Here is a 13717-nt window from a genome sequence, read left to right as displayed (position 1 = left end):
TCTGTCATGAGTGGAAATAAGAACTCTATTTTAAGACTATGAATAATCTATTCACTCTTAAAAGCCTTTCTATTTGTCGCACATCATTCAAGCAGTAGTAAAATATCTAAAACTATGAAAATGTTATAGAACATGCATTCTTTTACGTGCTTCTCTGGTATTATATCATTCAATACAAGAGCATAATACACATATAAAACTGTGATGCACGTATGTTTTAAACAGTTACAGAGCCAATTATAGATAGACAGACAGAGCCAGTGATCATATCCACTACACCATTAGCTCTCACTGTCTCAATAATCTTACACAGCAAAACAGGCAGCCGAAAAACCTTTCATTACCTGACAATAAGCCAAACCACATCAGATAATTTTCTTACGCATAAAGTATTCACAACAAAGTTTAAAAAATATATATAAAAATCAAAACCATCTGAGGCTTGGATGCAAAATCAATTAGTCAAGCAACAGTCTTCTGGAGGCAGCGAACCTACCATGTGTTCTTTCACGTAGTCCTTAATGGTACCCTCCAACTTAAGGGGTGATGGGAAAAAAGTGTTATAACTACAGCAGTCAGCTAGTTACTGGTATTTATGAAGTGACCAGCATATCTAACAAACTATAAGTGAGTCATAATCATTCACAAGTTGTTCAGGAATTGCTTTTTTACTCCTACAGACTATTACAGTGCTTTATAGGAAGAAGGGTTCAGGCTCTGACTGTAAGTATTTTTTAACTACTCTCTGGCATTGCATTTAATTTATGCAATAAAATATATTTTTCAACACTGTTCATAATAAGCCAGTTACCAGAATATAATCATGGAAAGTGTCTGACCTCTATTAAAAACAACAATGAAAAGAGAGAAAGAAGTCTCAGCCTCAGTCTATCCCTTTCTTGTATAATATGAACACTACTGTATAATGATGAGTATATCAGAGGACAACTCTATTTACTACATAAGAAAACCTAAATATTATAATTACAGAGAAAATATATGGGCAATTCAAACTCTAAAAGTTCTAATTATTACCAAATGTACTCTGAACAAGTTAACAAGCATACGCTACAATCTAACTTTACTGGCTCATAAAAAGAAACAAAAAAGCACCCCCTGTCATTAAAATCAGCATCATCATCATCATGGGGTGAGCCAGGGTCCAGATGGAACGAAAAAATATGAAAGGGGAAGAAGTAATCAACAGAATGCCATCGATATTTTGCCACACATTCAATCACTCACCATCACAACTAGAATCACCTTCCCACTCAACAATCACCACTTTACTTAAATCAACATTTGCTTTCAACATACAACACTCACAGTCACCAAACCACAAAGGTCTTGTTCACTATCAACAATGAACACAGCATCATCTGTACATTATAAATATCAGACTTGAGACTCCACTCTTCATTCATTACCATCTCCATCCCTTTCTCCATAACTCAGGCTTTTGGCTCTCTCTAATCCCATTCACATACAGTATATAGGAACCACTTCCGTAGCCACACACTACTCTTATAAAGGCTTCACTATCATCATAAAGCCTCTCGTCAACACTCAACAAGTTTTTGTATATAAAACCATCCATTATCCATGTCTGTTTACAAGTTATATGTTGTTTCTAGATCCATAAATGCCATAAATACCTTACAGTCCTCTTAACAAGCTTTCTTCGCTATCTGTCTCAAAGCATAGCTTTGATCTATGCATCCCCTACCACTTCTAAAACCAATGTTCATCACCCATCAGGCATTTTGATATATTCCTTACTTTCTCTATGATTATTCTTCCATATACATTTCATACAACACTCAGCAGACTTGCCTATACAAGAAGCCTTATTACAGTAAACTCTCAACTGGTCGGTGTAATTCATCCAAGCCCTATGCTGGTTAAAGTGAAATGCCGGACATGTTGCATATATGGCACAATATTCGGCTTTGGGCTGGATATTGTGATTCTATCTTTCTCAGCCCTCTATCCTAAAAACTTTACCATGAGTAACAGATGAAAACTAAGCACATAAAAACAATACAGTAATGATACAGTACACTAATACAGTACTATGTATAGTGTACTAGTGTATGTACTCACCAAGTGTTGGCACTAATGGAGAGAAACAGCACAGAGGGGGTTCACACTCGTAAACAGTACAGTACAGTAAACAATACAGCACATGGGTAGTTTATCAATCACAATGGAGCACTAGGACAGGAGCACTGACTGGCCATTAGCTTTGCAATACAATACAGTACAGTATCTCAAACACAGGATGCCACAGAATTAGTCAAAGCACCAGGGTTTGGCAACCACATAGTCAGAAGAGTGGGAGTGCACAGGCACATATTGAATCAATGGCATCCACGAGTGAGAATGAGAACATGGCAGTATTCTTGGCATGCTGAATATCCCACGCCGACGATGGGTTCTGATTGGCCGGTGCATAGCAGGTGTTTTCATTGGTTCCCAAGGTTTGGGATTTTCCCTGGTGCCGGTTGGCTACAACTTATGAGTCGACAGAGACCCCTCGATGCCAGATAATGCACTGGATCTCCAGTTAAGTCCCATTTCAGCGCCAGGTGTTGCATAAAAATTGCCGGATATTGTTTTAATAGAGCCAAGATAGCTGAAGCAGATATCGCATTGGACCAAATATTGTGAGGATGGTTAACTGAGAGTTTACTGTATAAGGATGGGATGAGTTTTAAAATACCACAAGTTCTTCTACACAATCTGTGCTGTAAACTGTGGGAAACTGGCAAAACTAACTTCACTGACAGCAATGGAAATTTAATAGGCAATTTTTCTTTAATGCATTGAAGACTTAACAAAAAAAGGTTAAAAAAGGCTACTTATAATAAGGGCTTTCTGAACAGTAACAGCTCTCACACCTTCTTCTCTCACACTTTCACTAACCATACTAAAACATCTTGTAAGCTTGGCATTCTCTTCTTTCATCTCCCCAGGTAAATGTGATGAAGTTCTCAACCAAGTTGGAAATCTTTACTACACTCAAGGTATTAATCTACCCAAATTTTTCAAAAGCCAATAATCAGCTTGGCCAATGAAGCATCACACCTTCTGTTACATTTGCCTAATGAAAATAACATTCAAACATCAAAATCTTCTTTCAAATCTGCCCACAGTGTTCTTACCCTAACTTGACCCAGATTTTCATCCTTTTCCAGCTCACCGCACATATGTTAATGGAAGAAAAAGATAACAAATGTATAGGCTCTACCATTCTTCATACTTTCCATAGCACTTCCTTCTGAATAACAGCATAAGCTAGTGTCAATATGTTCTTACAACTCAACATTCAAGATGGAGAGATGAGAATTTTGGGTCAAATTAGAGTAAAAAGAGTACAGTACTACAGTACTCTATATAGGCAAAATAACATTCAGACTGCATCAACATATTCTACCAAGTCTCTCTAGTCAAAATAATATTCAGACAATACCCACCCCCTCTGCATCATTGATAAAGTCGAATCCCTTGATGAGCTGGATGTCCCCAAACAGACGTGAGAAGAGACCGTGACGGGCATTGGGGTGCACCCTCCGCTGTGACACCATGTACACACGCCGAAATGTTTCTGGGATAACTCCTTCAACATCCAGAACCAGCTACATTGGGATAAATAATTAAATAAATAAATATATAATTTAATAAACAAATAATAAATAAATAAATCTATCTATATATTGCCAGACGCCTCAATCCCATTTGGGGTGGCCACAAACAAATCACCTCCACGTCTACCTGTCCCCCGCCATTTCACTGCCCCCCTCCCAACTCACACCCCCCTGCAGGTTCACTGCAGGATTGGCCTATCCCTACCAAAGCAGCGACAATACAGCCAATGTATATCTACCTAGTGGCTTAGGCTGTCTGGTAGAGACTGTTTGTAGGGTAAGAGGTGCTTGTGAGTGTAATTGTAGTGTTGTAGTGGCTTTGGATGTGTGTGTAGTCTGTAAACCAAGTGTAATTGGCCCGCCTTAAGCCAACTAGGTGCAAGCATACTAGTATGCGACACTGGTTCAACCACAGCACCCATTATGTCTGCCACAGCGGTCAGTGGCTCAGTGAATGCTTCCCAAAGTTTTTACAACTCTGGCGGAACGTGAACCCACATCCACCAGTGTGCAAGACGCACACTCTACCACTGTACCACAGAGGCTCCATATATATATATATATATATATATATATATATATTTCATCACAATTACCCTAACTGTAAACTTAGGTACAATGCTACCCACCTGTGTCTGCATGGCCAAACGCTTGAGAATGGCCTGGTCCTGCACAGCTTTGATGTCATCAACAGCCAAACCCACAAGGAGGTTCATGATCAAGATGGTCATCAGGATCAGGAACACCACAAACAGCATGTATGTCACCACTGGATATGGCACTTGCTGACAGTGGAAGAGAAAGAGGAATTATTACAGTGCTGAGGTTCAGTAAATGAGTGAGTGCATTAGTGTGTACAGTATATAGCTATCCTTGTTTATTTATACATGCATTTTACTTCCACATCTAACAACATGCATCTACAGTATTGTACTAAAGTTAGAGCTACTATCACTATTTCACACTTGACACACAAGCATGTTAAGCTAATACATTAACAACCACACATTCCTGTCTGGCAGATTAACAAACTCTCTCTTTAATACATCCATGAGTGCATGTTCATTCATTCATTCATTCATTGCCAGACGCCATGTATCCCAGACGGGGTGGCCAATGGCTTAGAGTTAATTGTTTTACAGGGAGGGGCACTAATCCTCCACCAACCCCACTTGACACGTAGGGATGCCAACAGCATCTGGTGTTCCCAGGCGGTCACCCATCCAAGTACTAACCAGACCCAACGAGTGCATGTACCTGACCTTATTAATGTCATACTTCTTCATTCATCCACTTCACTTATGTATAGAAGTCACTGCAAAACATTCCTTCCCTCCTTAACCACCTCACTACAATGAATTTCTTTTTATTTTTCAGCTTATTTGTACTACCTGCAGACAATATTATTAGGCTAACAAAATACCTCTCAAATTGAGAGGTATTAATGAAGGCTATATCTAACCCTTCCAGTCTGTTAGTGTCTCCTAAGCCGAATATAGTAATCAGCTGGTGGCAAGAATAAAATTCACATGATGTCACTGAAGTGAGCAGTTTAACATCTTTACTATCTCTATTATTTTAAGTTCGTCATTCACAACTCTAACATTTCACACAGCTACATAAGTCTGCCTAATCTTACTGAGCCCTAGACTGACACAGGACTGATAAGGGACATTTCTTGTGTAGGTATCTGGAGTGTAAGGGGATTATCAGTTCACACCATCTCAATTTAAGCTGCTTCTTGTGACATTCATGGCATACAGATGTAGCACTCTCTCTTCCATGTTTCCAGCAAAGCTTGAAAGTTCCCAGGAAAGATCCTCCTACCCCAGGGGAGATAAACAAGATGGATAAATTCTCTATGGCATATTATCTAATGCAACAAATATCTCACTCCATCCTAAGGTACACAACAAGTCAGGATACAGTCAGGATGATAATGAATAAAATAATGATGATTATAGGGATGATGATGGTGATGCGGAGAATTATGATGATAATAATCATTCAGCTGATACTGCTTAATATCATCAGTGCTCAATGTAGTACAGTAGTAATGATACTCACTGAAGGATTGTCACTGTCGAAAATGTTGTCAAATTCAATCTCTCCAATCATCATGACAGTAGTTTTCAGAAGTGACCTGCTTGGGGTAGTGAAGGGGCCTTGGTTTTTCAGGACCTGTAAGTAATTGATTATCAAATTAGCAATTATGAAATTACAATTTACTAACAGAGAGACACTGCCTGATTCTCTAGCAACATACTCTCGTCCTTTTTCTGTCCGACTCTCTAAAGCAAGAGTTAACCACTACTCCCAGTCCTTCATGTATGCAACAGGTCAACTCTGGAACTGTCTCCCTCTGTCTGTTTTTTCTACAGCCTACGATCTCCAGTCTTTCAAATGCATTGTATCGAGGCATCTCAAAATGACAATCTTGAATTTGGCTCTCTGTTATCTTGTTTTTGTTTTTTTCTCAAAGGGAGCAATTTGCAGGTCCCTGGCCTTTGGTTCCATCTTCCTTGCATAATATATATATATATATATATATATATATATATATATATATATATATATATATATATATATATATATACATATATATATATATATACATATACATACATATATATATATATATATATATATATATATATATATATATATATATATATATATATATATATATATATTACCCTCAATGCAACCAATATTCCTAACTCTAAAAACACTGTATTGAAATTCGCAATGATTCACCAACAATACCCTCAGCTAGATCTCTCATATTAGATCACTTGCTAAAACCACGTCAAAGAAACTTGGGTTATTGTACAGAATCTATAACTTCTTCACTAACAAGCAGTTAGCTATAATTTAAAAGAGTCATGTGTGCTCTCAACTGGAATATTGCTCACCCTTGTGGGGTGGATGTGGATAGGTGGCACTAAAACAACTGGACAAAATTCAGAACAAAGCTATAAGAATTAATCACCCTGCAATTACAGATAAACTATCTCTCCTACAAGTAAGAAAGAATGTTGCCTCCCTTGCATTATTTTACACATACGGTCAATCATCGAGTAACACGGATGATATGAAGTGAACAAGGACTGTGATACTCAAACATGTGTTACTCAAACAATATGTTTGCATGTATAAACATACAGTGTAGTCTGGCGACCTTCCAAAACTCTTACATTTACCCCGTCTTACCACCCTACCCCACATAAATTACCACCTACTTATACCCACCATCAGGTAAAACACTGAAAGAGATAGAACTATTGTAATTAAGAACATGACTGGTACAGTATCAAAATAGCATTAACAAAAACATAAGTTAGGCTGGGTACCTGTGTGTTGTTGATGCGTAACTCTGCGGCATTCTATCTCCCTCCCCCACCCCCAATGTTGTTTTTGTCATTGTTGAGATGTTGCTGTTCCTGCACTTACTTTTTCAGCATCTAAGTCGAATCATTTGATGGTGCATTCATTCATGCCATGCTATTTCGCCATTTCTACCAGCCTCTTTCCCTACTCTAACTCCTTTACTACCTCATACTTCTGGCCATACGTGAAGATGACCGCTTTCTGGGTAGCTGGGGCTGATCATGCAGTATGACTAAGAATCAATCTCCTTACTCGACACTCAGACACAAAAAAATCTTGCTGCACAGCGTGGGTAGAACTCAGTGAGACACGAGAAAGAACGGAGTATACAGTATATGCCCAGGACAAGTATCCGGATGTAAGCCAGCCAATCATGGTGAGTCTGGTGGGCGACATCACCATGCGCAACTTTCAAACTGCATTGCCAGGCCAGCTGACATTTTCCGCGTAAGCTCGAGGTTTTCCCCATGCTGATTATGACCTGTCGCATTATGCTGACCACGTAAGTACAAAATTTGCGTTACTCAATGATTGACTGTACTTTCAGGACAAATGTTTAAACAAAGTTGCATCCATTGTGCTACCTCTCCACTCTTTCCTGTGCTACACTAGTATCTGGTAGCACTCATGACTGGACTGCCATACTGCCGTATTACAAAACTTCTGCCTATCAGAATTTCTTTTATTCCCCGAACTGCATATCTTTGGAACTCGCTTCCCCAGAGTAGTTTCCTCCTAAACTCCAACCTGCAGCAGTTCAAATCCAACTGTTAGAGATTTTTAAAGAATGGAGGACACCTGTAATCTGGTGTATGAATTAGTTTTTTATTTAATTTATTTTTCCTTCCCCTGTTCTGTAAAAAAAAAAAATAATAATAAAAATAAATAAAAAAAAACTCTGCCATCAGGTCTATATGAATAGCAGACAACATAACAGAATTATAATTCACATGTAGAGCAAGAGCATTAACTAGTGACCTTCCAACATCCCTGTGTTCCAATATACCATATCTGATTCATAAATATTACAGTACTTTATAAACTTGGTCTTTTAAGCAATTTTTATGATGCTTGCACACAGTAAAAGCTAATGTACAAAATTATACCACACATTTATTAATATTCCAGCATTTTAGTTATAAACACAGTACACACTTATGGGAAGTACAGTAATGCTATGATGAGATTAAAGGTCACTGTACAATACTTTGTTCTCTTTAACTCTGCATAAAACTGCCCTCTCCTCACCTTGAATTTTGTGCTGTAACAAGAGTTTAATACTAGAATATGGTGCTTATCTCAAAGTGCTTTGGAAAAGAGGTAGAGCTGTAATACTGTCTTATTCTGTCAATGAACAATGGGAAATTGCCTGGAAAAAAAAAATACCCACCAAATTAAGGCAGATGAACTATAACCATCCTTCCTCTGTCTCTGTCACATATCACATTAAGCACATGCAGTAAATGGCTCTTTAACAGTGAGTTCAAACTCCTTTCCACATATGATTTTTCACTGATGCCCCTGACAGTGCCTTATTTCTGTTCCATGCAGTGTAAACCTAATGAAAATAGCATGTAATACCAATATAAGTTAAGAATCTGGGGCTGGGTAGGAATAGGTCATATTACGAGGTCCAAAAGAGGCACTCAGCTGAAAATTGGGAAGAGTAAGTTTATTTGGATTGCTCTGATATTCTTTTTGGTATGATCTTTCTTATGTGCAGCATGATATTGGAACCAACTAGGTGCAGATAAGGTGCATCCACTGTACTGTATTTGTGGGAAATTCCATCTGGACGATGATGATAATGATGAACAATGAAATATACCCCATCTCACCTTGGAAAGAAAATAAACTGTTTAAATAATCTGAGCACAATACTGAAATGTAACCTTTTAAACTCACAGTGTAAAAACTGAGAGCAAAAGCAATAATGAACAGGAGGAAGACGGTGAAGAATCTGAGGAACGTGGCGAAGATATCCGTGAACATAACGACATAAATCCCAAGGAATGGCAGCTTGCGGATGAACAACAGCAGGTTCATCCACGCCAGGAAAATTGACACTGCCCCTACTTGCCACTGCCAGTCCTGTATGGGGAAATTACAATAAGTAATCCTTATATGTTTCCTTCTTGGCATTCTTTTTTACCATTAAGCCCCAGCTAAATACAGAATGACTGTCTTAATCCCCTAACTCCAATGATGTAGTTATCATCTTATTCTTGCTTTCTCCAAACAATTTTAGTTAACTTATAACTTTTGAGCTGATGGGGTTAGATATAGTCTTCATTAACCTTTTTACCACAAGAGTTGGTACCAAACAGAACATAACAGTGGCTAGACTATATCAGTAAAACTTGTTACTGGACTGACAAGGGAAACAAAGTGCCACTGTTAGCTATAAAGCTGATATGCCAATATCCTTTCAGTCTGCAGTATTAGTTCTATGGGAAAAAAGTGTGTTAGGTTTCAGAACACATTACCGGTACATACTTAAAATAAGGACTGCCTGTAGTATAAACAAACAGTTTGATGATAAAACCATGCAACAGTCATCCATCCCATCATCCAATCCTATATTGCCCCATGATGAATACAGGAGCCTGGGGCTAGGCAAGCTGGTCCTGACATTTAACATGAGAGTGACCAGCCTTACTCATCCCTGAGTGGTATTATGCCATGAGCAATAAATCCCAACTACCCCTTGGATATAAACCTACACAGGCTTAATCCGACTGGAGTGCCTTTATTAACCACTAAACCACCAGGCATCATAATTTGGTTATATGGTTACCACCCAGTGTACTAAATGGTTTCCTGGTGTAAAGGAAACCATTTGGCTTGTCACTCAGTGTCGAGTCACCCATAGGCAGAAGGAAGAAGAAAGAATGAAGGACAGAAAGACAGAAGAGGGAGTGTAAAGTCACCCGTAGGCAGATAGAAGTAGTTATATACTGTATCTATATTTTTTATTGCATTCTCCATTAAACTTCTTGCCCTGCATTATTGTCATTTATTCCTCCAAAATAATATTAATAGTAATCATCATCATCATCAGTATGTATGATGATGCTAAGGCTGCAGTGCTTGTGGATGGTGAACTGAGTGAATTTTTCTCTTTGAAGGTTGGGTTGAAACAGGGATGTGTCATGTCTCCATGGTTGTTCAATCTGTACATGGATGGGGTAATAAAAGAGGTACAAGGTAGGGTAGTGGATGTTGGAGTGGCCCTGGTGAGAGAGGTTAGTGTTTGGAAACTCCCTGTACTGTTGTTTGCAGTTAATACTGTGTCATTGAGTGAAGACAAAGGGGAGCTGCAGGGACTGGTGGATGAGTTTGGGAGAGTGTGTAACAAACAGAATCTAAAGGTGAATGTAGGGAAGAGTAAAGTGATGGTCTTTGAAAGAGGTGAAGTCAGTGAATGTACAGCAAGACTGAATGGTGAGGAATTGGAAAATGTGAGTATGTTTAAGTACTTGGGTAGTGTGATGAGTAGGGATGGAGGTTTTGAGGGTGAAGTGCTTGAAGGAATACAGCAGGGAAGAAAGGTTGCTGGTTCCTTGAAAGCAGTGATAAGAAACAGGGAAGTGAGCATGGAAGTGAAAAAGTTACCACATGACAGTATTGTGATGCCAACTCTAATGTATGGAAGTAGAGCTTGGACATTGTTGGAAGGACACAAGTCAAGAGTGAGAGCAGTGGAAATGAGTTATTTAAGAGGAGCCTGTGGAGTCACATGGAGAGACAGGCTGACAAATAAGGATATAGAGAAGCGTTGTGGTGTGGATGTGGATGTGATAGGAAGCGTTAGGAAGAATACACTGAGGTGGTTTGGCCACGTGGAGAGGATGGAGGGTGAAAGACTGACGAAGAGAGTGTATGTGAGTGAGGTGGAGGGGGGGAGAGGGAGGGGGAGGCCAAGGATGAGATGGAGGGATGGGGTGGAGAGGTATATGAGATAGGGGTGTGTGAGTTGGGAGCAGGGGAGTGAAATGGCGAGGGACAGGGCGACGTGGAGGCGATTTGTTTGTGGCTACACCGAATGGGATTGAGGCATCTGGCAATAGACAGATAGATCATCAGTTCCATAATAATTATCAAACTAAGGATTTTCCTGCACTGAACTGTCGTAATTCTGATGTACCTGTATCACATACCCAATGTGTAATAAGCCATATTTTGAAATTAAACCTTTGAAGTACACTCACCTCAGGAAAATCCTCTCATACTAAAGGGGTTTATTATGGCCACACTTACCCCTCCAGTTCAAAGAGTATAACCTCTAGGCAAAATATAATCTGTGAGGTCACAAAATGTACATTAAACAGACGTTTCCGAGCTCAATGGATCAAATTATACTCTTTAACTTGGCCTTAACTTGCCATCTCTCCATTCTGAATGTTCATTTGCAACAACAGATTAACAAATGAATATGAGTCTAGTCACAAAGAGCTGTTATGGAAAGGATGCAGACTGAAACAAGATATTAACACTAGACTATGGTGCTAGTCATGGAGAAGTTCTCTATGATGATGCAGAGTTGTAGTAGGCTACTGTCTTATTCTGCCATTGAATTATGTGAAATAAGCTATTAAAAAAAAAAAAATATCTGGGCCAAATTAAGGTGAAAGAACTCTACCACCCCACTCACCTGTCTGATGTAACAATTTTCAAAATCCCACACAAGCAAAACAGCTGTTATGTAGCAACACCACTCCATCAGATTTTCCAGCCCAAGGTAATTCAGACGAGCCTGGTTGGGTTAATAAATGAATGAGCTGTATACAGATTCTTAGTCATTATTTGAAGTAATGTTATGGTGAGACTTACAGTACAAAGATCAGATTAACCATTAAGGTATAAAGTGTTCAGATCACTAAAAAAATAGTTGGTTGAAGTGTAAGTCATCAGGCCAGATTAAATTCATGTGTTGGTCAATAATGCATACTGCATCATTTATTAACTGTGAATTGTTAATGATATGTACTTTAAGTAAGAGAGGTATAATGTAATACAATTGCTTGTTACTAAGAGTGTGACAGCCCTGACTAGGAGTGCAGCATTTCATTAAAAAAATTCACTTATTACACCAGAAACTGTCACTGACAGCAATGAGTCTCACATTAAAGGAACATGCCCCTCTATGATACAGTACTGGTACAACAACAATACTAACTGAATAGCAGTGCCACCTGTGGTTGTATGCACTGTGAAACAAGAAGTACCAGCAGAACAGCATAGACTAAATGAACCACAATGCCTCTTCATGTTTGCAAACACTGTCCTATACATAAAGTCAGAAGTGAAAAAATAAATAAATAAATAAATAAATAAATAACAGTTAGAGAAAAAGTACTCATTCTCCTAAATATCTAAAATTGTGACTGGCAGCAAGATGCTGCACACTTCAATGAGACACTTCAACACAATACTTTCTCACAGGACTCCCTGTCAGAACTTACTCATGTGGTACCTCTGAACATATGAGGTCTGTTCGGAAAGTATCTGACCTTAGGCTCTAAAACAAGAAATACATTGGAACCTCCTAAATTGTGGCTTTATGAGACTAAGCACATGCTACGAACTGAGAATTCCGTGAGTTAGAAATAACTAATCGTATTGTGAAAATTACTTATAGGTCTGTCATCTCGAAAAACTTGCCCCCCTTATCTCCAAACCTAAATCAAACTGGTCGCAAGGGAACACTAACAACCTGGAAAAGAAATTAGGAAAGCATGTTTAGTGGGAATGAACAATATTGTAAGATTCGTACCCGACTCTGACTGATGACATTGCTTGAATGGGCGGGGAAGGGGAGAGGGGTTCTGAGGCTTGAGATGGACTGTGGCCTCTCATGAGGCTGAGTGTGCTGCCTCATGCTGCTGCCTCTGTGCCACTTTCTCCTCATCAACCTCCCTCAGGAACCCCTCAAAGTCCAGTGTGGAGACAACAGAAGCAGTGTCATCATTGCCTTCAGTGCCTCCATGTTGCCATAAAGAGTTGTCAGTTCACTGAGATTAATTCTTTACCAAATGTGTGGGGCTCTTCCGTATTTCCTATTGAAATGAGGTTTTCACAAGTTACTTGTTATTATTCCTGGATTACCACCAGTTACTGGGCATTTTTATATATTTACCTCCGAAAGATATAAATGAGGATTTAGAATGTGTGATGCACTGACGTGTCCAGTCGGAGAGATGGATGGTAAACAATGCGGCCAGTTTGAGAGATCACTGGTAAACACTGCCGCAGGTTACCTGCCTGCTTCCTTACATACCACAAAATAGGTATTTTTTGTTTTTTTCCAGTCACTTCTTGCAGTCACAGTTCAGCAGTATACGTACCAAAGTTAACTTAACTTGAGATCGTGAGTTTGTTATAATATAGGTGGAATCGCCGTGCCCATTTGGTAAAGAATTACCTCTTTCAGCCTGTAATGATGGGCAACTTGGCTTTCTTCTCACCACCATCAATCCTCCTTATTACATCTAACTTTTAGGTGCAAGTTAACATTGGCTTCTTCTTCTTCTTCTTCCCCTTCCTCGAAGATGTTGTAGGCTTAGGAGGGTTACAACCAGCCACAGTAATACTGGGCAGACAAGGGAAGCACTTGAGAAAAATAAAAACCTTTTGTAACAAATCACACCGCAAACGCACACTAACATCGGAGAGGAGAC

At 39.1% G+C, this 13717-nt stretch overlaps 1 protein-coding gene across 1 annotated transcript in view; it reads right to left on the bottom strand.

The window, feature by feature from the left end:
* Positions 1–13717, bottom strand: part of LOC145402256 (uncharacterized) — a 56747-nt gene that overhangs the window by 5617 nt on the left and 37413 nt on the right. Inside the window, exons 19-23 of the mRNA XM_080274381.1 lie at positions 11692–11793; positions 8943–9128; positions 5715–5828; positions 4277–4432; positions 3477–3638 (exon numbers count right to left, since the gene is read on the bottom strand). Of these exons, the coding sequence (XP_080130507.1) occupies positions 3477–3638; positions 4277–4432; positions 5715–5828; positions 8943–9128; positions 11692–11793 (720 nt within the window). The remainder of the gene's footprint in view (positions 1–3476; positions 3639–4276; positions 4433–5714; positions 5829–8942; positions 9129–11691; positions 11794–13717) is intronic.

The sequence above is a fragment of the Coenobita brevimanus genome, chromosome 57 (genome assembly GCF_032717465.1).
Source record: "Coenobita brevimanus isolate Jiangsu-jjx chromosome 57, ASM3271746v2, whole genome shotgun sequence".
Taxonomy (NCBI): domain Eukaryota; kingdom Metazoa; phylum Arthropoda; class Malacostraca; order Decapoda; family Coenobitidae; genus Coenobita; species Coenobita brevimanus.
The sequence above is the reverse complement of the archived record's forward strand: the minus strand, read 5'-3'. Positions and strand labels throughout refer to the sequence as shown.